General features: G+C 36.2%; 1 protein-coding gene across 2 annotated transcripts in view; it reads right to left on the minus strand.

Annotated features, from left to right (window-relative positions):
• LOC110023913 (iron-sulfur protein NUBPL) overlaps positions 1-25,761 on the minus strand; it is a 97,683-nt gene that overhangs the window by 17,251 nt on the left and 54,671 nt on the right. Inside the window, exons 6-7 of one of the 2 annotated variants that reach the window (XM_020723567.1) lie at positions 20,846-20,940; positions 4,875-5,000 (exon numbers count right to left, since the gene is read on the minus strand). In XM_020723567.1, coding sequence (XP_020579226.1) covers positions 4,875-5,000; positions 20,846-20,940 — 221 coding nt within the window. The remainder of the gene's footprint in view (positions 1-4,874; positions 5,001-20,845; positions 20,941-25,761) is intronic. The other variant, XM_020723568.1, reaches the window with a different exon arrangement.

Consider the following 25,761-nt stretch of genomic DNA (forward strand, 5'->3'; position numbering starts at 1 on the left):
CCAAGGTGACCACACTCTTTTCATTAAACATTCAGTAGTAGGGGGAGTGTCTGCTCTTTTAGTCTATGTGGACGACATCATAGTGACTGGAAATGATGAGAAAGAGAAGCATGAATTAAAATTGTGACTAGTAAAAGAATTTGAAACAAAGAAAGGAAATTGAAGTACTTCCTTGGTCTTGAGGTGACATATTCCACATAGGGGATCTTCATATCTCAGCAGAAGCACGTGATTGATTTATTGGCAAAAACAGGGAAGACTGGGTGTAAGTCTATCTCTACTCCAATAGATCCAAACTATAAGTTGGGAGAAGCTAAAGAAGAACCAACTGTGGATAAAAGAATGTACCGGAGATTAGTTGGCAGACTCATATACCTTGCTCACACTCGACCAAACATAGCATATTCTGTAAGTATGATCAGTCAATTCATGCATGATCCAAGAGAACCTCATCTTCAGACTGCCTACAGGGTACTGCATTACTTGAAAGGCAATCTGGGGAAAATAATCTTATTCAAAAAGAAAGGCGCTCTTACTCTGAAAGCCTACACCGACACTGACTATGCCTGCTCCCCAATGGACTCAAGGATTATGTGAATTACTTTGGCTGAGAATCATTTTGGATGATTTGAGAGTCCAATGGGAGGGTCCTATGAAGCTCTACTGTGACAACAAGTCAACTATTAATATAGCTCATAATCCTATAAAACATGATAGGACAAAGCATATTGAAATTGATAGACATTTCATCAAAGAAAAACTGGAGGTGTGTATGTCCTATGTTCCATCAGAGAGACAACTAGCCGATGTTCTAACAAAGGGGCTGAACAGTTCGAGTTTCCATGATCTTGTATCCAAGCTGGGAATGGAAGACATCTCTTCCTCAGCTTGAGGGGGAGTGTCGAGGTGTGTCTGAGATGGAAATAAGGTTGGGAGAATTAATTTGTAATCCCTTAAATTAAGGGAATTAGAATTAATTTGTAATCACTTAAATAGAGGGAATTAGAATTAATTTGTAATCTCTCAAATTGAGGGAATTAGTTAAATAGTTTCCAGATTTAGGAATGAGTCAGTTTCCTATTTTTTCTACTTGTAGTCTCCTATATAATACCATGTATTATCAATTCAAAAATAGAAGAAAATACAAAATTATTTTCTCCCCTTTCTGATTACCACAAGGGTTAAAAAATACTTTTAAGATTTAGTAGTGAGAGACCAACCAAATGCAGATACAAATGTGGAAATACTCTAAAGACGATAAGATGAGGAAGAGACATGTACGTGAAATGTAAGTGTCTAAGTTAGTAATTTTAAAATGAACATTGGACTACTTGCAAATCAACTTGACTAAGACATAATGCATACATCAAAAAGGCTGAAATAAAAACCATGTCACTCTTTTATGCCAACATCGTTACGATCTAGCCCGACGCTTGGAATTCCCGAAGTCGGGTACAGACGGTCTAACGATGGGAATTTAATTTTCTATATTCATTTTTTATAACTAAAATTTAATAAAATGAAAATGTCTCTAAAGAAATTAAATTAAAGTTGTATAATTAAATTTACCTCATTATAGATTGTCTGCACCTTCTATAAATATTTTATTTTCTATTGTTCAACTTTTAATAAATTAAAATAACCTGAAAAGTTAGTTTAAAACTACTATAAATTAAGCAAAACCAGCGAACACTCACACTTTTAAACTACAGTAACACAATAGAAAAAATAATAATATAAATGTCAGTTAAACTTTTAGCAAATCAATATAAACATTTTAGATGATATTCAATAAATCTTAAAATATTAATAGTATATTTACATCATTTTATATTTGTACAACCATCATAAGAATATCGTCTAAAAATTGTACTAATTACAGAATTTCAATATCAATATCATTTTACATTTACGTGCACGGGTACCTTAGTAATCATCGGCTTGCACCATAAAAGGTAACTCCATCATAGTCAGTTATGCACTAACAAACAGCTAATCCAGACATCATTTATGTGTTCATCACATTCAAATATAATATATATATATATATATATATATATATATCATTCACCAATGCATGACAGTAAGTAGTTATAAACTCTGTAATAATATGACCAATAAAGAAAAGGTGCATGTCAATCAAAATAAAGTTTTACAAATAACATTAACTACTAATACAAAAAAATTGAGAAGAACCAAATCATTATCATAGATTAAAAGTGAGCATTCATATTGATGTCGAATAATTTGTTATTTGATTTGTCTTGACGTCGATCCTTCTAAAATTAAAAGTGTAAAATAAACATGGTATCATATTAAAATTTATTTTATTTATTATATTATTACAAATTTAATAACATTTTATTATTTTATTTTATATAATCCTGCTTATTTTTCTATTATTTTTTCTAAACTTATATATATATATATATATATATATGTATATTAAATCACTTAATAAAAACCTCTACCTCCTTCTGTCAAAGTCACACGAGGGATCTCCCTCTACTCTTCTTAGATGGCCTGCTAGGGCACACAACATAAAGATTCATTCAATGCTCCTCTCTTCTTCTTCACAACAAATTTCTTCCCTTTCGACTTGATCGGACCTACCTAAGAGCGTAGCTCTCGATTCAATGGTCCCATGACCATTCCAGCAAGCTACAGCCAGTTGAAATGAATGGGATGCTTGAATTTGTGGCCAATCTCAAAAATGGAAGTGTAAGAAATGTCTCAATTAGCGGGAAAGAGAGATTAACACTCACCAATTTCTCCGCGGATTTCTCCACTGTACACATTCCCGACTCCAGCTACAGTGCTAAAGTCGCGGTTCCCTTAGACCAAGACGAATGACGCAAGGGAGGGGAATGCAGCATATAATATGATCCTAATCCTATCTCATCCATCAGATCGAATCCTACGGTTGAAAATCACGATATAGGTTAGTTGGCTACATTGCATACATGAGAGATTAGAGATAATTAAAATTAATTAATTTAACTAAACTTAGAAGTTCAGAATTTTATAGCACTCATTCCATTCATAATTAATATATAATGGTTTATATAGAATTGAACAGTTCGACGTGTAGAATTTTAGAAAATTGCTTCAATTGAATTATAGGAGGTGCGAAATTTGGGATAATTTTTAAAGTGTTGAAATATTGACTTCATTACTCAAAATTTTAGGTATTACACAAATTGGACCAGCAATGGTTGGTTCAAATTCTTTTTTATTAATCTAACAAGGCGTAACAGACATAGTCAAGCATATGTGCTAGACATTTAGAGAACATTACTGATCTGGAGAACTCCAAAGAGATTTGGTTGGGTTGGTGCTAGACATTTAGAGAACATTATTGATCTGGAGAACTCCAAAGAGATTGGGCCATTTTAGCGACTACAAATTCTGAAGGGTTGCTATTGGGCGTATGTGCCATAACAGAAAAATTAACTGTGACAAATATCTCTTAAAACATACCTAAAAAAGACAGCATAAAGAACCTGTGTCAAAAAGTAATGCCAAGATGGATAAATCAAACCGAAAAGATAATAAATACTGAAAACAAAGCGTCAATGGATATTTTGCATATTCTAGATTAAACAATTCTAGAAAAAGGAAAAATCAATAATTACATTTCAGATTTTGAAACGTAGATTTCATATTTTCAACATGAAAAATAGAATATAAATAACGAAAATGCCAACAATTGGGTCACTACAAAAAGGTTGTAATATGGCTGTTAACAATGATCATAATAAAGAGTACCCTTAGCTCCTAAAAGTTGCATATGCTGCTATTTTCTTTTCAAAATTCACATCCACACCTCATAACTCTCATGTATTTAAATACCCAACACTTAAACTTTCATATTACATTTATGACACTTTGATATCATAACCTATGCATGAGAATAAGTATTTTACATTTAAGAAGTAATAGTGATATTTTTTATGTAATATTAAAATTTTGAGTGGTATGCATATAAATATGAAAGTTTAGGTATTAGACAAGTAAACAGATAAGAATTGTGTCGTTTCTATGTAAAAAGATAAGAATTGTGCCGTTTCTATGTAAAAGCCCCCCACCCTCCTTTTTTGCATTTATTCCTTGCTACCCTCAGCCCTACGACATTTATACTGCACAAAACAATCAAAACATTCATACCCTTAGCCTGCACTTTTTGCCGTGCATTTACATTCAAATCAAAAAGTTCAAATTGAAGCTACTAAATGCTACACATATTGGTATTGAATTCATTCTTCATGAAGTGGCTTGTCAAGTTTCCAGAGAAAGCAGTGATTGGTGTGCCAAATAAAATGCTCGGAAGCCAAAATTTTTTATATTTGTGAGTAAAAATAAAATATAAATCTTCAAAAAAATGCTTGTACCAAGAGAGATAATATTAAAGAGATAAAAAACAAAGGAAAAAAAAAGCTAATAATGTACCAAGAATGCAATTAGTTTAAGTTGTCATAAAACTTAAGACAATATCATCCAATAAGAAAAACTCTTTGGCAGTATTTGGCTGCCCCGAATTTAAGATAAATAGGATTCAATAAATCTGGGTTTATCAAATTCATATTTGACGGAGACATGCTCGCGAGCCACAACAGAATAGCTCCATTAAATCCATTTGTGAATCCGATTTGGTAAATCCGGATTTACATCGAAAAATAGACAAAAGCAGAGAATATTTTATATAGCCGAGTGCAGGGATTTAATTTCTTTTTTTTTTTTTTTGATATTTGGTAGGATTTACTTTAAATTCATGGCTAAATCCGGTTAGAAGTATGCTACCAAAGGCCCCCTTAGGTTTGACATTTTTCAGCATGCCTATTGCCACATAGAAATTGGTAGAAAAGAAACCCTACCTCACCAAGGAATCTCAAATCCATTTCCTCTGACGTGTGACGCGCTCCACCATGTCCAAAAATGTAGGAATTCAGACCACAGCTAGGGCATTTGAAGAAGCTCATGTTCTCAATCAATCCCAACACCTGAATAGAAGGAAGCATAACGTGATTTAGTACCATAGCATTAGATTATCCAATAAACTGTAAGAAAATCATTAGATTATCCAATATCCTTAGTATGCCTATAACTGATGCATTAATTATATTTAGCGAGCTTATAACTAATGCATTAACACTGCCATTGTTGGGTCCCAAGCCCCGATGCAAATTCTATATGGGATAAAGTAACAAATATTATTAAACAAGTGACAAGAGATGTACTGAGAGAATCAAAAGAAAATTTTTTTTATAAATAAAAATAGTTGGTGGAATAATATTGTGCAAGAAAAGATAAAATATAAGAAATTATGTATTAAAAATTGGTTTAAATGAAAAAGCTTAAAAAGTTGAGAAAAATAAAAAATAGCCCGTAGGGAGTCTAAGAACCCGTTCAGATTGACCTGTTTGGTTATCGCGTCGCGTCGGCGTTGTTTAAAATTTTCGTTAGAACGTGGCCGCGGATTCGACTCTGCGACCCGCGTTTCTCCTCTCTCGACTGCGAACATATGTACCCCACGACACCTCTTCTCACGTTACCCGTCTCTCTCGATCACACTCCCTTTCCCGCGATTCTTCTGCTCTAGGTATCTCTCTCTCGTGGATCCGTGACTCCGGTGGCTATTTTCGGTTGTGAGTGGGTATTCCGGCGACCTTTACATTCCATTCCCTCTCCCGCTCTTTCCTTCCGCTCGAATTTTGGTGGTTTGCGCACTCTGTGCTCTGTGTGGTGGAGGTACTACTTAGGTTAGATCACTTTGGTTGGTGGTTATCCCATATGGTGTTTATTCTCTCATCCCCTCTCCCTTTTTCTTCTTCAGCTCGGTTTAGTGGTTGTGCGGTGTTCCCTCTCATTTCTGTCTTCTCTGTTCTTCACCACTTTTCTCTCTTCTTTGTGTGGTTGTGCGCACTATGATGGTTGGTTCCAACTTTTAGCTCGGTTTTGGTGGTTCTTTGTTTGCTCATATTTCATGGTTTTCAGTTTAATATGCTCGGTTATGTGGTTTTGATGCTTCATGTTGCATTTGGTTTATGCCTTCGATGCAATGTTGCTTGGTTTGGTGCTTTTGCGGTGAATTTGGATTTTTGGTGCTATACCTTGTTAGCAATGCTTTGGGTCCCCTGTATGTGGTCTGTTCGATTTCTTTTGGTGCTTATGCTGTGGGGAATTTGGATATCTTTATGAACTTTGAAATTTCTGAGTGGAATTTGAAAATTGGATGGAAATTGGTGCTGGAATTTGGTGTTGGAATACTGGCTTGGAGTTTGTGGTGTGGTGTGGATGTGGTGTGGAGGTTGTGGTGTTGAGTGGTTTGGATTGTGGTGTGGAGGTCATGGTGTGGTGTGGTGTGGTTTGTGGATTTGTTGGTGTGAGGTTTGCAGTTTGTGATGTGGTGTGTGGATATGTTGGTGTCGTGGTGTGCTTTGTGGTGTGGAGGTTGTGGTTTGGAGGTTGTAGTGTAGTGTGGTTTGTGGTGTTGTAGAGTTTGTAGTGTGGTGTGTGGATTTCTTGGTGTGGTGGTTGTGGGTTGGTGTGCTTTGTAGTGTGAAGGTTGTGGTGTGGTGTGGTGTGGTTTGTGGATGTGTTGGTGTGTGACTTGGAGTTTGTGGTGTGGTGTGGTGTGTGGATGGGCTGGTGTGGTGGCGTTGGGTGGTTGTGTGGATGTGTTGGTGTGGTGTGGAGGTGGCGGTGTGGGAGAGTTGTGTGGTGTGGAGTTGGTGGTGTCGTGTGTGGATGGATGTGATTGTGTGGATTTGTTGGTGTGGATGTGTTTGTGTGGTGGTGTTGGGCGGTTGTGTGGAGCGGAAGTGGTGGTGTAGGAGAGTTGTGTGGTGTGCAGGTGGTGGTGTGTAGTGTGGAGGTGATGGTGTAGGGTATTGTGTGATGAGAAGGTGATGGTGTGGTTTGTGTATGTGTTGGTGTGTGGTTTGGAGTTTGTGGTGTGGTGTATGGATGTGTTAGTGTGGTGGTGTTGGGTTGTGGTGTGGTGTTGGGTGGTTGTGTGGTGTTGAGGTGGTGGTGTGTGGATGTGTGGATGTGTTGATGTGTTGTGGAGGTGGTGGTGTAGGGGAGTTGCAGGTGTGGAGCTGATGGTATGTAGTGTGGAGGTGGTGGTGTAGGGTAATTGTGTGATGAGGAGACGATGGTGTGATTTGTGGATGTTCTGGTGTGTGGTTTGGAGTTTGCGGTGTTGTTTGCGGATATGTTGGTGTGGATGTGCTGGTGTGGTGGTGTTGGGTAGTTGTGTAGTGTGATGTGGAGGTGGTGGTGTGTGTGTGTATGTGTTGGTGTGGTGTGGAGGTGGTGGTGTAGGAGAGTTGTGTGGATGTGGTGGTGTCGTTTATGGATTTGTTGGTGTGTGGTTTAGAGTTTGTGGATGTGTTGGTGTGTGGTTTGGCGTTTGTGGATGTGTTGGTGTCGGGTGGTTGTGTGGTGTGGAGGTGGTGGTGTGTGGATGTGTGGATGTGTTGATGTGTTGTGGAGGTGGTGGTGTAGGGGAGTTGCAGGTGTGGAGCTGATGGTATGTAGTGTGGAGGTGGTGGTGTAGGGTAATTGTGTGATGAGGAGACGATGGTGTGATTTGTGGATGTTCTGGTGTGTGGTTTGGAGTTTGCGGTGTTGTTTGCGGATATGTTGGTGTGGATGTGCTGGTGTGGTGGTGTTGGGTAGTTGTGTAGTGTGATGTGGAGGTGGTGGTGTGTGTGTGTATGTGTTGGTGTGGTGTGGAGGTGGTGTAGGAGAGTTGTGTGGATGTGGTGGTGTCGTTTATGGATTTGTTGGTGTGTGGTTTAGAGTTTGTGGATGTGTTGGTGTGTGGTTTGGCGTTTGTGGATGTGTTGGTGTCGGGTGGTTGTGTGGTGTGGAGGTGGTGGTGTGATGTGTGGATGTGTTGGTGTGGAGGTTGTGACGATGATATTGCAGCATTACAATTTTTCTTTACATTATGATATTATGATATTGTGGCATTTATATTTATATTAATTAGTTTTTTTTTCATCCTAGTAATACAATGGTTGGGACAAAAGAGGTCGGTTAACCTTCAATGTGAGACAAACAAAAATAATATTTTGCGACCTTTGTCTCAAAGAGGTTGATCTGAAAAATAGACAAACAATTTATTTCAACAAGGAAGGGCGGCAGAATATTATCAGAAAGTTCAAGAAAAGTACAGACAGAGAATATGATAAAATGCAATTAAAATAAGTGGGATCAGCTCAAGAAGGATTGAAAATTTTGGAAGAAATTGAAACGAGAGTCAATGAACTTGGGGTGGGATCCGGTGAAGCGAACAATTGATGCTTCCGAGGAGTGCTGGGCAAAAAGACCTGCTGTAAGCATTTTTTAAATTCCCCCTAATTGGTCAACTTTTATTTTATTTTTAAATTGCACTAGATTTTATATAAATTTGTATGTGATGACTACTGCGAAAAAAATTAAATTAAGTGAAATTGATCCTGAGTTGGAGAAGTTGGATCGTGTGTTTGGGGGTGTCGTGACAACGAGCAGCAATGCATGTGGCCTCAGTGAGACGAGGTTTGGTGGCACCCTAAAAAATTTATGCGCTTACCAATAGGTGATTCCATCGAAAGTCCCAGTCCGAACCTCTATGAACTTGAGTCCACGAGCCGTTCCACACGTCCGCGGGTTGAGAATAAAAAGAAAATTGGAGCTACTTTCCTTAGAAGCCAGATATCACAATTGGTGGATTCATGCAGCAATGATCCCATTACATCTAAAGCAACTTCTGTCGACTAGGTTCTACAAATTCTGAATGCAACTCTGAAAATTTCTGAGGACTTCTCGTTGTACTTGTTTTCAATGGAGTTGTTTGAAGATTCGACCCAGAGAGATTTTCTCATCAAGATGCCCGATGAGCGTAGAGTGGCGTACTTACGATATTTTAATGAGCGCAAGAACATTTGAGAGACTTTTATTTGAGAGTTTATTTACAATCACATAGGACATTTATATTTGTTTATTATTTTTCATTTTGTTTTGGATATTTCAACTGCTTGGGACATGTCTTATATACTTATTCATTGATGCTTATATGTTTATTGTGTTGTTCGTAAACTTATATGATTGTAATTAATTCATTGATGCTTTTGTGTTAGTCAGTATGATGTCGATCTACATAGATGCAATCAGAGAATGACGCAGAAGGAGAGTTGTAGTTGTCATATGCTTGATGTACGAATATTATAACTCGTATATAGAGCGCTCCACTTGCATGACATCCTCATATGCTGGGGACAAATGGGTTAGAAAGTTGTTGTGGGCCACTCAATGAGATTTAACAATATGTTCCACATAACACAGGAGGTACTCAACGATCTGTTGGAGGAACTACACAAAAAAACAAACTTCATGGCTCTTTCAGGAAGACTTCGCGAGAGCTGTTGGCAATAACTCTCTACATATTATCGCAGAATGAATCAATATGATTGAATGCACTTGTAAGTTTTTCTTCACCAGACATAAAACTAACAAATTCTACATTCAAACGGACCCCCACAGGGATTTCACACGATGCGCAGTACATGTTCTTTAAGGTAATTTCTCCAACTTATTATATTAAATTTTCAAATAAATATTGTTATACCGTAACCCTTCGTTATCTTTCTAGAATTGTATGAAATAATCCATGGAACATAAGTTGATGCACGTGTTCCAAATAATAAGAAAATCGCATTCATCGGTCGTTGTAGGTCTCCAACGCAGAATATCATCGCATTATGCAACTTTAACACGTGTTTCAACTTTGTCATGACCGATTGGGAGGGCAGTGCACATCACAGCCGAATTTTCAAAGCCGCAACACAGAATAACAAATACAACTCTATACATCCACTTACAGGTACGCTTGAGACTGTGCTACTCTCTTAATTCATTTTTTACGCAATATTAATCATGCAATTCATATCAGGAAAACACAATTTGGTTGATGTTGGATATCCGTTGCAGCGAAGGTATCTCAAACCCTATTCTGATGCAAGGCTTGCGTGGGCTGAACCAGCTGATTCAGAAAAAGGGATGGACCAGTCCAACAATGAGGCTGGATGGGCTACTTCTTAAGGTAAAGGCTGACATGCTCTATGACACTGAATGTTGGCCTTTAAAAGAGATGCAAAAAATTAAGTTAAGCGTTGTCGAGAAGAGAATGCTTAGAAATAAGTGGCTTTACACTTGGAGACAAAATGCGAAATGAATATATCTGTGATAAGGTTGGTGCAGCTTCTGTGGCGGAAAAAATTAGAGAGACGTCTTAGATGGTTTGGTCACATTAAACGTCCACATTAGTTTGGTCACATTAAACGTCAACCATCTGATGATTCGATTAGAAGGGTAGATGTTTTAGATTCGACTTATGTTAAGAAAGGCAGAGGTAGACCTCGGAAGACTTGGGCATACAGTATAAAAATGATATTAATTTATTAAAATTAAATGAAAATATGACACTAAATATGACACAATGGAGAAAAGGAATTCATGTAGCCGACTCCACTTAGTGGGATAAAGGTTTTGTCGTTGCTGTTGTTGTTGTTGTTGTTGTATTATTTAATTACGTAGCCGACTCCACTTAGTGGGATAAAGGTTTTGTCATTGTTGTTGTTGTTGTTGTTGTATTATTTAATTATAAATTTAGTTATCACAATCTCCCCTCCTAAAAATTTCATCTTTAAAATTTGAAAATATTAAATACAACAACGAACATACCTCATTAGAAAAGTTGTGGATATTTTTCTTGCATCTTAGAGACTTTCTCCCAAGTAGCATCTTTCTCCGACTCATGCTTCCATAAAATATTCAAAAAAGGGATATCTTTGTTCCGCAGCTTCTTCACATTATAATCTAGTATCCTTTCAAGCTCCTCAACGTAAGTTAAATCTAGTTGAATAACAAATGAGTCTACTATCACCCGACTAGCTCCATCTACAATATACTTCATTAGTGAAGAAATTGAAAAACATTATGCACTCCCCACATATAAGTTGGTAAAGCCAATCTGTAAGCCAGTTTACCAATCCTCTCCACAATCTCAAATGGACTGATAAATTTGGGGCTCAACTTTCCTGTCTTCCAAAAACATTGCACATCCTTCAATGGACTAATCTTGATCAAAACAAACTCTCCAACTTCAAATTCAACAAGTATGTGCTTGGCATGGTAGTATTTTCTCTGTCTATTCTGCATTGCCCTCAATATTTCTCTGATCATTCTAATCTTCACAGCCGCATTATCAACCAATCAGCAACAATGATCTTTCTTTCACCAGTATAGGCCTTCATATGGAATCATCCTAATGTTAGTCAGTAACACATAACCTTAGTCGATCTTCCATGGTTTGAATGTCTTCTCTGACTGATTATTTGTCTGAGGATGAAATGTTGTACTGAAAGTCAATCGAGTACCCAAAGCTTCCTGAACATTCTTCCATAATCTAGAAGTAAGCTTGTCATCTCTATCAGAGACAATAGACTTTGGCACTCCATGCAGCGTCACAATTTGATCCACATATAATTTGGTTTATTTCTCAACTGGATTTGTCTGTCTAACAGGCAAGAAATGGGAAGACTTAGTAAGTCTATCAATAATTACTCAAATGTCATCGGGCAAGCCCATTACAAAATCCATCGCAATCTCTTCTCATTTTCACTTTGAAATTAGTAAAGGCTACAACTAACCTCCAGGAGGCTGATGTTCGACCTTCACTAACTGACATGAAGGATATTTAGCCAAAAATTCTGTCACGCTCCGCTTCAACTTTGGCCACCAAACTGCGTCTTTGAGATCCCGATACATTTATTGCACCCTGGGTGAATAGTATAACCAGATAATTGTGTTTCATCCAAAATTTCCTTCCTCGGGTCATCAACATCTGGAACATAAACTCTATCTTTATACCTCAATAAACCATCCGGATCTAGCTCATACTTCTCTAAACTGTCTGTCTTAACCTGCTCTAAAACTTTCTGAATATTGTTATCTCTGGCTAAATAGTCTTCAATTCTGCCCTTTAAAGCTGGTTGCACCATCATCTAATATAATTGAGTCATAGTATCATCACTATATTCAACTATAGTCAGCTCCTACTTCTTCAGAACTTCAATTAACTGCTCATGTTGAGTAAATAAATAGTTCAAGTTATGTTTTTATACTCAGCACATCTGCCACCACAATTATCTTCCCAGAATCATATTGAATGTCTAAATCATAATCTATAATAAATTTTAATCATCTCCTATGTCTCAAATTCAACTCTTTCTGAGTGAAGATATATTTCAAACTCTGGTGATATGTAAAAACTTCACATCTAACTCCATATAGATAATGCCTCCAGATCTTGAGTGCGTAGGATAGTTCCTTTCGCGATTCTTCAATTTTCGTGGTGCATATACAATGACCGTACCATGCTGCATAATTACACGGCCAAAACCTCCCAAAGATGCATAGCTGAAAAATCAAAAACACATCAGATCCTGAAGGAATAATCAAAACTAAAGCAAACATTAAGCAAGCCTTCAACTTTTGAAAGCCTCCTCACAACGATCGGTCCAATTAAACTTCACTGTCTTCTGAGTCAACCTTGACAACGATATGTTAATCTGTGAGAACCCCTCAACAAACCTCCTGAAATAACCAGCTAGACCTAGAAAACACCTCACCACAGTGACAATAGCAAGTTTTGGGTCTTGTTTAATCTGCAATCGCCTTGACCTTATTCTAATCCAGAGATATGTCGTCTCCATTGATAATGTGCCCAATAAAAGCCACACTTTTAAGCCAAAATTCACATTTAAAAAATTTGGCATAAAATGTAATCTTCTTCAAAACCTGTAGTTTAACATGTAAATGATCTGTATGACTAACTTCGGGTTTGTTAGAGGCAACTATAGTTTATCAATAATCTGCTGATAAGCAATTGATCTGGATAAGCTGCTGATCGGCGATCAGAAGCTGATCCAGATAAGTTGGATGGCTGTTTGGTTTGTGGTGTTGAAAAATAATTTTTTTTGCAGTTATTTCTGGATAAATGACCATTTTGCCCATGTGTAGTAATGTTGTTTGCAACAGAACTGTCATAACAATATATTTGATACTTGAGAAACCAAAAATGACTTCAAAACAGTATAAAAAATAAGATACAGACCTAAAAATAAAATAATAAAATATTAGTCTTTAAAAATTTTAAAACTACATATGGCCCAAGAGTTTGTTCTATCTCTGGGGTTATGGATTAAGTCGCAGACAAATTCTTTAAAATTTATCGCTCATTATAAAAAAAACTTTACAAAAAAAAAGTATTTCATCCTATTTAATAAATAATCAAAACGAATCCTGTCACAAAATCGAGGAAGTTTAAGTTATTTATGTTTATTTTAAAATTCCTAAATTTACAATATGATAAGTGCAATTTATAAATAATCAATCAATTTGGGATTTACTGCTCCTAACAAAATTTTAGGAGAGAAATGCACCCATGACATAGCGAGATTGATGCAAACAATTTAAAAAGCGCTCACACATTTCCCATGAGAGATTGGAATCTTTATAAGAAAATCCTAGAAAAGTTTTATCAAATAGATGTGCAACTAATCAGAAGATCATAAGGTCAAAAAAGGATTGTTTTAAAAGCATGTTTATCCAACATGGTACTGAGTAGCTCAATTTTCATCTCAAATCGAATCCATGACTTTTTCAATTTGATTCAATCATTAATTTCCATCTCCCAAAAACATGTATCAAGCAAAGATTTGATAGCAAAATGCCGAGAAAAAAAATTTATTTTCTTTTGTAACAACAACAATTAGCGAAAAGAGGAAGAAAAGGGCTTAAACAATTATCGTTGAATGCAATTCCATAAGCGGCGGCGACGACACAGGTCTGGATCACAGTATTCTCCTGTCAAGTGAAAGCATGCTGAAGGAAACCAGGTTTCTCAAGGACCTTCGTCCACGTCTTGATGAAGAAGAATTCGAAGAGGCCAATGGAAACGTTAAGAGAAGGGATGATGTCGGTGGTGAGATTGTGCTTCATCACAATGAAACTGAACATGATGGAGAGAAAGAGCCTCACCACCATCACACGAAAGGCAACGATCGAGAGAGAGGAGGAGAAAGTCAACGATCGAGAGAGTTGCGTGAGAGGGAGATGGGGAGCGATCAAAGCCACAGGATGAGAGTGGCTTCAGCACGGGATGCGGGCAAGTGCAGGAAGTTTTTTCTCTGAATGTGGACCATGCGGTGGAACCCGTAGTTGCGTTTAATAAAAAAACGCTAACGCTTATCGCGAAACGCAGACGACACGCGGAAAACAAATGGAGCCAGCTGCATATTCAAAACGCACCGCAACAATTAAGCTTCTCCAAACAGGTCCTTCATCTTTTGAGTACGCCAGAATATCATCTGTAAAAAAAAACCAGAAAAGTGTCCAAAAGCTGCCTAAAGTCTGTTCATCAGGTCCATGAAAGCTGCTAGAGTTTTTGTCAGTCCAAATGGCATCACCACATAATCATAGTGTTCATATCTAGCCTTGAAAACTGTCTTCGTCAAGCCTTCTTCTCTAATCCTCAGTTTGTGATATCTGCCCTTAGATCAATCTTTGAAAATGCGGAAGCCCCTTTCAACTGATCAAACAAGTCATCAATCTTTGGTAGTGGATACTTATTTTTCACCAAGTTTATTCAACTCCCAGTAGTTGATGCATATCCTGAAGCTCCCATCCTTTTTCACAAATAAAACTGGTGCTCCTCAAAGTGAGGTACTAGGTCTAATAAACCTTCTATCCAACAGTTTCAGCAATTGGCTCTTCAGCTACTGTAACCCATTAATTGTCATTTTGTAGGGTGCTTTGGATACAATCTCAGAATCTCATAAGAGCTCAATACTGAAATCAATCTCTTGCACTGATGGTAACCCTGGTAATTTATCAAGGAACATCTTTAGATGTTCTCTTACCACCAGAATATCACCCAAAGATTGTACTTCTTTAGAAGTATCCGCTACATGAGCAAGAAAACCCCGACTTCGATGATTCAACAAATTTGTAAGCTTTCATATAGGTAATTATCATAGATGTCAGCCTTCTGTTACCAGAAAATTTAACTTGTGCTTCTCTAAGTACAATTATTGTGGCAGTTTTCTTATTGCAATCAATAATGACGAAGTTTTCAAACATTCAATCCATGTCTAAAATCACTTCAAACTCCACCAAAGGCAACACAATAAATTGGGTGGCCATTAAAACTCTTTCCACCAATCATAAGCTCCACCTCACATGATTGATCAACTTTCAGAAAAGCATTATTTGGCATTCTAACTGACAGTATCACAGGTATTGAAACGATATTCAATCACATCACTTTAGTCAGTTCATAAACTATAAAAGAATGTGATGCTCCTAAATCAAATAAAACTCTTATCGGTCTACTCTGAAGGTAAATAATATATATCATTAAAATCATCCAATTAAATATTTAGTGGTCTTATTAATATATTTAAATCCTTATTTGATGTATGACATGACATGAATCCTAAGATGCTTAAAATACACTGGTTAAAATTGTTAAAAGAGACATACATGTGATAACGTCAGTGGAGTCCTTAGCTTTCTGTTGTGATAATGCATATACTATGAGCCGAACATTCTCCTAAATCTCTGCATTTGGCACTGACCCTGAAGATTCAGCTACCCTCGATCTATCATAGCTACTCTAAGGTGGTGCGTAACACCGCCTCTGGAATCTGTTGGAGCTCTCTGACCCAGTTTAGGGCAATTCTTCGTCATATATCCTAGCTAGTGGCACCAAAAGCAAGTGTTGGATTCAAATAGACACTCAATCTTGTGAGACCTTCCACACTTGTCACATTTCTTCGCTTCAAATTGAGTGTAAATGCTCTGAATCTAGCCTTCTTAGCACTTGTACCAACTGACAAAAAGGACTGCCTCTGAGAGCCTTGAGGAAACCTGAATCCCTTTGAATTTCTTCTTTTCTAAATATCCCTCATCCTTTGAGTAGCCTTCAGATCCAACTCAATCCTCCTAGCTCTCTCCACCAAAACAGAGTAATCATCGATTTCAAGAGGAATCAATGGTTGTCTAATCACATCCCTCAGCCTAGATAAAAATCAGTAGCACTTGACCTTCGCATTAGGAATCAAATGAGGTGCATATCTAGAGAGCATAGTGAATCCAACTTCAGACTGCATAATCGAGCGATCACCTTATATCAATCTAATAAACTTATCCTGCATTTCCCTCCAGACGGACAATGGTACGAACTAGTCTTTAAAGATGCTCATGAACTCACCCCATTGAATCATGTGACTGCATCTACCCTCAAATTTCTCTTGCAGCTGTCCACGCCACCATCTCTCCATCTAGGATCTCCACTCTCAACAGCCAGTTTTCAGCATCTACCGCATCTCCTCCAGATGAGAGAGGTGGTCTCATATTCTAAAACAACTTCAAGTACTTATCCATCTGACCTCCACTAAAACTAATCTAAATTTGAGTAATCAACTGCATTACTACAGTAATCATCTTAGTAAATGCATCAATACTCACAGTAATTTGCGGGGTGCATCAACTTCAACAATATCATCTCTAGCTTCTTCCCCCTATTTTTTCTTATTTTTGAACTAACATAAGAAAAATTATGATTAGACACAATTTAATCTTTCATTTATATCACTTATAAATTAATTTAATTATCTTAATGACTCTTTTAGATCATGATTAAACCTAATCGCTCTGATACCACCTTTGTCACAACCCGGTGCGGTGCTTAGAATTAACTAAGGCGGGAACTGCAGTCGGACGGTATTAACATTTCATTTTTTTTTTCTTTCCACAAAATAAATTAAAAACTTCCAATATATAACAGAGTCACTAATCCACAAAGTGCAACAAAATATGAAGCATCCAGAAACAATAACATCCAAAGATAACATCTCAAACCAGTACTAAACATATATCAATACCTAAAAGAAACAATAAAGAGAAACTATCATCATAAAAAAATATACCTAGCAATAGTGGTCATCCTCTAGCAAAATAGTCTCTCAAATCAAACATATCAATCTAAATCTTTCCTTCTCTTGAAAAAAACATTAACTTCAACTGTTAGTATAACTTAGTGAATAATTATAATCTAATATGCATTAAATTCTTACATTATTTTTTACATGAATGACAAAAAGAAAATGCAGTTTATTTCATTAAAAATTTAAATTTATTTTTTCACATTTCACTTTAAGTATTTACCAATTTAACCTCTTTAATAGTCATCACAGAATTGTCGTCATACCCAAAGGTATCCTCAAAAAATATGCTTGTAGACACCCTCAAAAATGTGTCCGAAGACACCCTCAAAATTGTACCTAAATGTACCCTCAAATTGTACCTGAAGGTATATCTTTATCATTTTCTTTAACGTGCACGAGTACATTACATCTCATATTAGTATCATCTGGGGGTAATCATGTATGACTTAAACATTTACATTTTATTTCATTTCCTTTAAATTATCTCATTTTAGAGACATTAAACATTCAGTTTTCCTTTTCTTGTTCATTTTTTTTCATTCTTAAGCTATAATATGCATACAGTCATAAAATAATTGTCTAAAGCATTAAAGAAATTCTTTTTTTAACTCACCTTGGTTAAAAGAGACCTATGAAAAAATTTAACACTTCATTTTACTTCCTTCAATTAACAACTAATCAATTAAATAAGCAAATAATTATAAGGATCTCATTCTAAAAGAAAGACTTACATATCTAATGATCTATAACTAAATTGACACATATAAGTCAATTAGGAAATTCCTTACCTTAAAAGATTTGGGTTGCTTCTGGCACAGAACTCCTCTTTCCTCAAACAGCTCTAATTGATTCACCACTAATCTTCTACATTTATATTTGCTTAAATTAAACTTGTTATTAGCATTTAGTAAGTAAAAATATTCCCATTTAAGTAATTAATATCATAAAACTATAATTAGATCCAATTCTTATCGTTCTCATACAAGGCTTTAAATTGTACACAAGTCGTCTTCCTTTTCTTCACATCAAAACCATCCACTTACAATATCTGAATTAAAATCATAAACTATGAATGTTAATCTTATAATCTATTTAATTAATTAACTTAAATATTTTAAAGCTTGAACTAAATCAAATTTATTTAATTTAAATTAAAACTCACAAACCTTAGCTTACATAAACTCGGTCGGCAACCCTATTTCACGCACGCCCAAGTTCAGCTCCCTTTCTCTTCTTCCCGCACACCAGCACGAAGCTGATCTCTTATCTTCTTCTTCTTCTTCTTCGCGGCACAGCACGAAGCTGATCTCTTATCTTCTTCTTCTTCTTCGCGGCACGGCTAGACTCGACAGAGCAGCGCACGCAAATTTTCGGCTCTACCCTAACCTCACGCTCGACCACGCGAGCTCATCCTCGCCCATCTTCCTTCAGTTCCTTTACCACTCACCCTCCACCCCCCCCAACAAAGCACGCGAGCTTCCGCTCCTTCCTCCACGTCGCATCTGAGCTTCTTCCCCTTCAACAGAGCTGCTCGTTCTTCCTCTTCCTCTACACTTTCGATCGCGACTCAACAGAGTCGAAGATCCTTTCTTTTGCCTCCTTCGGTTTTGGCTCGACTCAAAAACACACGCACGATGTCGCTAGACTCTTTTCTTCGGTGTCCTCTTCTCTTTCCTTTCTATGACTTTTCTCTCACTCTCTCTCTCTCTCGCTCGCTCTTTGTTCGTTCTATGACGGTTAGGAACGAAGAATGATCGAGAGATGCCCTCCTCCTCTCGACTTCACCTAACGAATCGTCCCAATGGTTCCAATTCAAGAATGATATTATTATTATTTAATATTTTATCCTTTTATTATTTAATTAAAAATTTAGTTATTACATGCAGAAGGTGATAGGGGAAGATAATCACCACCTCGAGAGAGAGATACAACCGGAGCACAAGTTGTATCCCTCGAATACAACCCTCGAAAGGAAAAATGGATGTTAGCGGGTGTCCTAAACAAACTGACGCCAAAAAAATAAATGCCTCGAAACATGAATCAAATATATAAGCCATGGATAACTAGGATTGGATCCTCCTATAGAAAATAGGCACCAATCCTCGTGGGAGAGCCGATCGGCCCTACCACGTCTGGACCGGTTCGATCAAGACAAAGAACATTGCGGGAAAACCGCGACTTCCTATACACCGCGTTCGTGGCATTATTGGCATGCCCGCAGCGTTGTTGGTGTGCCCGTGGCATTATTGGCGCGCCCGTGTTATTCAAGTTCAGACGTCCAAAAATGCATTAGAAGCGAATGACAGAGAATTCACAAAAATAAACCAAATTAATTAACGAGAAGAGGAGATCTAAGTATTCAAGTAAAAGCGACTTACAAATATATATGATCTGTTCTGAATTTCCCACTCAAAGGGGGAAAAAAAGATTTGCAGCTTTATATTCTTAAACAGTAGCATTCTCCAGCCATAGAAACTCTATCTTTTATATATTTTGTTTGTGTGTGCATGTTTAGGTTTTGCAATTAATCGTGCACAGTAGAGTAATCTCATGTATCAAAAACAATAAATAATGCAGGACAACCAACATCAGATACTTCCATAGAGTAAATGAGTGAAAATCCTTTAGGTTCTTCAATGTAGCCTCCAGCCTTACTATATCTAAGTTTCTCACACTCAGATCATATCAACTTCTCAGATTCAACACCATGGCAAATATAGCAAAATGTGAGAGGGTGGACGACAAGATTTATTTGATCACAATCCATTCACAGTATAAAAAGAATAGAATTACAAACCAAACCTACAGTATAAAAAGTTATTTAACCATACATTCACTTATGATCCACCGCAATCATTCACAGCTAATTAAACCTCTATAATAACACTTTATGGTACTTTAATTTCAATATTTGGATTTGACCATCAAATTAAAAACCAAAAGCTCGAAGGCACCACATATTTAAATTCCTGCACTAAATAGAAATCTCAAAGGCATCACATTGAAATTCTTTCACAAAATATAAACCCAAAATGTATAAAATTTGACTAGTCACAATCTCCCTTTCAACCCAATAATGAAAATTGAAAAATATAAAAAAGAGGAGAGGAAAAGAAAATAAGAAAGCAAATTATTCAAGAAAAACTAAGCATCAACATTCTTATACTAGGAGATAACCTTATATGGAATTTTGTAACTCTCATTGGGTTGAGGACCCGAATACCAACAGCTATCAACAATTTTCCTTCAGCAATAAATAGGTTCTATATATTCCCCAAAGCCTATTTATAATCAAAAGCGTATTTAAAAGCCCCTTCCAACTATTTAAGAAAATGCATAAATTTTGCATTCAAGTGACGCCGAAGGCTAAGGTACAACGAAGATGGAGCATCCCTGTAATAGAAATACTAAAGCCAAAACAGAGTTGTGGGCTCCTAGAGAATTAGTCAAATCAGGAAAACTATAGAACAAAGGAAAAGCACAAAACGGGAACTGGAAAAAACAAAGGATAAGCTTTATGAAAGGAGAATTGGGGAACAAACAGGAAAGCAGCAGATTGCAACAGCAAGGAAAATCACGTTGCTATAGCCCCGAAAGACTGCTACAATGGTAAGAACCATCACTCATACCTTACAGCCCAAAAGAATGTCTAATACGAAAATAAAAAAGGATCATGCGCTATTGAAGCACTACTGCTGATAATCTAAAAAAGAAAGTATATCTGCCTGAGAAAAAAATAGTAAGGAAATTCACTTCAAAAAGATAACAGAGGCAGATGTCCATACCGGAACTTCAACTTTAAGAAACATGTTGGCTCCTCTTCGAGCATCAATCAAAGCAATGTCCTGAGGAGTCGAGACAATCAAAGCACCTGACATATCTAACATAAGTGAAAAATACAAATCACAACAAAAAAATAGAGGTAACAGCTTTATAAATACATTTCAGTAAATATATCCATTAAAAAAAAATTGCAAGGGCATCTTCAAACCATGTTACTTCTAAAATGACTGATGGAGCTCATAAAGTACACAGAGAAGATCAAAACAGCCTTAACTAAAAAGTAAAATGTTCTCCTATTAAACTTAAAGAAAAATGACGCAAGGAATGTGTTTCTTCAACCTGTAAACATTGTAGAGTTGAGCCTAAAATTGATTTTAGAAATGATTAGATTCATCCGTTTGCTTAAAAGCAAGCCAATAACTCAGCAGGTGCCAATAACTCAGCAGGTGGATCAACAAGATCAGGATAGAACAGTCAGGAAAGCAAGAAACGAATAAACATTTCTAAAAAAAGTTAATATAAAAAGCCAAAAAATTAAGATCAAGCAAATCCATCTCTATGAAAATCGCAGAAATAGAAGCAAATTATTAGAGCGGCAAGGAAGAGCTGCATAGAAAAGTGAAACGAAAAAAAATGTATTCATGCTCTAAACTAGTACACCAAAACCAGCAACAGAGCTAACAGTAAACAAAAACCACAACATCATGAAAAAAAATACAAGGTAAAGTAACCAGACCAAAAAAATGCTGAAAAGGAACCAGAAGATGTAATGAGGAAAAAAAACTGCTAAAAAAATTGAATCGCCCAAAACAGAAGATGTAATGAGAAAATAAATACATAAGAAGTTCTCATACAAACTATTATCGCCATTCAAATAAAATGTAGCAGAGAAAGGTGAACCAAAGAAGCACCAATTTAAAGGTAGTAATTTGTACATTTAAATATATCAACCACTTCAAATTTCTCTAGACAATTAAGAAAGGAAATGAAAAATCATGTGAGGGGGGAAAGAGCTAAAGTTTTGGAAGAAACCATAAAATCCTCAAACAAAGAAACTCAAGGAAACATCTTAAAAACAAAATTTGAGCTCTTGATCTAAAGAGATTGTCAACGCAAAGATATGAAGACATAAAAAAAATGCTGGATGGCATAGGAAATAGCAATAGAAAATAACGTAAGAGCGTAAAAAAAACCAATGGGAAACCCTAGATCACCATGTGATCCATTACCGAACCGCACTAGCATATTTAGTAAGTTGAGTCGAGATATTCAAACAAACACCACCGCAAGGATATGTCGTGTATATCGTGTATTCCCTAGCACATCCGTGTGTGTACGTGATTTTAAAGAAAAAATATAAATAGCTAGTGTTCTACAAAGCAACTCTGGCCTATATACACTGGTGCTTGAGTGTCACTATAGGTTATCATTGTGCTTCTAACATTGGAGACAAGTAGGGATGCAATCTCACTCCAAAAAAAAGTGGATGCTTGCTTTTGCATTTGACAATATTGGTATCAATATGCAAAAGATAATTTTATATAAGAAAGATTGTAGAACAAAGGAAATAAAGTTGATACAAAAAATATATAAAAAATAAATTTGATCTCTCAAGCTAAAGAGATGGTCAATGAGAAGTTACAGAAAGACTAGAAGGAATGCTAGATGGGATAGGAAATAAGAAAAAAATTAGAGCAAAGAAAGAAGCAACAAAAGATCTTGGATCGCAACATGACCCTTTTATTAATAAAAGGAAGCGATATTTAGTAAAAGGGTCGTGATATTCAATCAAACACCACCATAAAGATGTGTCGTACAATTTGTAAAGAGACTCTAACTCATACACTGCAGTGCTAGTGTCACTTTAGACGATCTCCATGCTTCTAGCGATGATGTAGGGTTGCATTGAGCATCGCTCCAATAAAAAATTGAATGGTTACTTGTGCATTTAACAATCAGAACAAAATATAAATGTAATACTTAAAAATGTGGAAAGATGCAATCAAAACTCACTTAAATTTTTATAAGCCAATTTTTGCATATCCTGAAAATAAAAAAATAACTATAAAATTCTTAATTATAATCATTTTGATACATATATGTACGCATAAATAATCTAATTACAGCAGACAACATATTTAATTTACTTATTAAAGCAATTTTTGAGGTTTTAATTAAAATTATTGTTCGCTTAAATTATTTCATCGTAGCATGAATTAACGTCCTGTAGCAACCAAGGCTTTTCCACTATCCTGTGCATGGAATAGTTGATGGATTGATAAATGGCTGGGATGGTTTTGGATTTTAAAGGGATATCAACTCTTTCATATGATTATTAATTGTGGAGTAATAATTTTAAGTATATATTCCAATATACCATTTTCCTATAAACATTTGGCCTGTAGCAGAGAATAAGCGAAGTCGGAGAGGGAAGAGCAAGAAGAGAAGAGGGGAAGATGAAGAAGAATAAGGAGAAGGAGAAGAAGAAGAAGAAGAAGGAAGATTGAGTTTGGTTATCTAGAATTAGGTTTTTCATAATTTACTCTACAAATCGAGTTAAGTTTGAGGTATATAAGCTTAAAAGCTTGAATGAGAAAAGCTTGAATGAGAAATCTTTTTGTTTGAAAAAAAAAAACTATTTCGAGGATATTAGATTTGAAAATTTTATGCTAATCTGAAATTGATTTTAATCAAGAAATTTGATTCTTTTTTTTTAATTAGAATGTATACAAACAATCGATATTACGAATAAAATGATTCATAGGCCTAATGATTAGAGTTTCTACTATTAAATTAAATTGTATATACTAATGCATAATAATTTCTTCTGTAAAAACTGAAAAAAATCAAGAAATTAAATTGGTTGTCGGTTCGACGTAACCCACGAGATGGTTCCGTTAATAGGAGGCGAAGGAAGAGAGCTTTGTTTCATCATCCCAAGCAAGGAGACAAACGAGGCTCTTCGTTTGAGACCGAGAAAACAAGAAAGGGAGAGACGATGGCATGTGCTAGTGTTGTGTGAAGCTAGCATCGACAACACCGTGTATAAGAGAGACGAAATTGCACTTACATTTTGTTCTCGCACAACACTCTTATGTCCTTCAAGCATGAAACTCTGATTTCTCGCATGTGAGCTCGCTATTAGTTCAAAGACAAGCTGAAACATATAAACTGAAGGTTAGGATTTTTTAAATTAATTCATAAATAATTATTTTAAATTAAAAGTTATTAAGTATAAACATCACGTTTTTACTAATTGATGTCCAATTTCGATAGTAGAAAAACATACTGCCGCGACTGTCTCTTTGCGATGCAAGTGTCTCCCACTAAGAAGTGGGACTCAAGAATTCACGATTGCGGGAGACAACCGTTGCGGCTTTGGACCAGTCCAAGAAGGCCAATTGACCCTTTACGTGGATTCACCGCCCAATTGGAATGGGTCCACTCCTCGGTTACCCTAGGTCTACAAGTATATTATTTTCACATTATAGATCAGTTTTTTATAGTGTTTCTTTCAGGACAGCCGTCGATGTCCCCTATTTTCCCTTTTCGGACTATATCCAATGTCAAGTAGTTTTTCAGTTGTATCTCATTCTGAGGTGATGTTTATCTTCAAAGGAACGAGTGGTGCTACGGCTGTATCTAGAGCTGTCAATTTGGCTCGTTGTTCGTGAACAGCTCGTGTTTGGCTCGTTAAGCAGCTCGTGTTTGGCTCGTTCGTTAAGCCTAACGAGCCGAACACGAATAATTTTTTAAGCTCTAAATGTAAACGAGCCGAACACAAACAACAGTTTATTCGCTCGTGTTCGGCTCGAAATGACTCGAAAAAAAAATTATATAACAATATATTACATAAATTATTTATATATCCAGGTTCGAATCCCACACTTTACATATATTTTTTTCAATTTAATTTTAACGAGCCAATTTCTAGCCGAACACGAGCCGAACACGAATATGAATATTTTAATCGAGTCGAACACGAACACACTGTTCACGAGCCGATTTCGTACACGAGCCGATTTCGAACACGAGCTTTTTCGAACAAGACGAACACGAGCCAAGCCTGAGCTCGCTCAAGCTCGGCCCTAGCTGTATCTTGCTCTTGATGTGGTATTATCCAGGACTTACCCTTCCTTTGAGACCCTCAATTGTCATCGTCACCATCATTGTCCTTGTTGCAAACCACCAAAAAAAACAATCATGTACTTGTTTTCCCTGCAGGCTGGCCCTCCTACCTTCACCTCCAGCGGTAGGCCCCACCTGCAGTCCATCCGAGTCTCCCTTGTTGCAGCTCCATTAGCACCCATAACATTGTCCAAACTCAGTTCCGCCAGCAGTGTTGCACAAACTCAGCTACACCTCGTCCATGTTACCAGCTCCATACAGCCTATCATTGCACTCTCTTACATCCATGTAAATTAATCAAAACGAAAACAGACGGTCGGACGGTGAAAATTAAATTTTTCAATATATTTTCTATAACTAAATATTAATAAATTAAAAAATTACTAAACAAATTAAATTAAAATAATATATTTAAATTTACATTTTTATTGTTTGTCCGCATCTTCTATAAGCATTATCTCTTCTATCGTTCATCTTTTAATCACTTAATTAAACTAAAAAATTAGTTTAAAATAAAAATGAGCTAAACAGATCAGTGAATAATCATACTTCTAAACAACAGTAATACAAGAAAAACGAAGTAAATATGTATGTCAGTTAAACTTTTAATAAATCAATAAAAACATTAATTTTATTCACTAAATCTTAGTATATCAATAGTCCATCATCTATTATATATATTAATTTTAATCTATTAATTTTATATTAATTTTAATCTATTAAAAATGTCCCCTATTAATTTTAATCTATCAATATCATTATATATATATATATATATATATATTGGTAA

This window comes from Phalaenopsis equestris, unplaced genomic scaffold (assembly GCF_001263595.1).
Source record: "Phalaenopsis equestris unplaced genomic scaffold, ASM126359v1 Scaffold000235, whole genome shotgun sequence".
Taxonomy (NCBI): domain Eukaryota; kingdom Viridiplantae; phylum Streptophyta; class Magnoliopsida; order Asparagales; family Orchidaceae; genus Phalaenopsis; species Phalaenopsis equestris.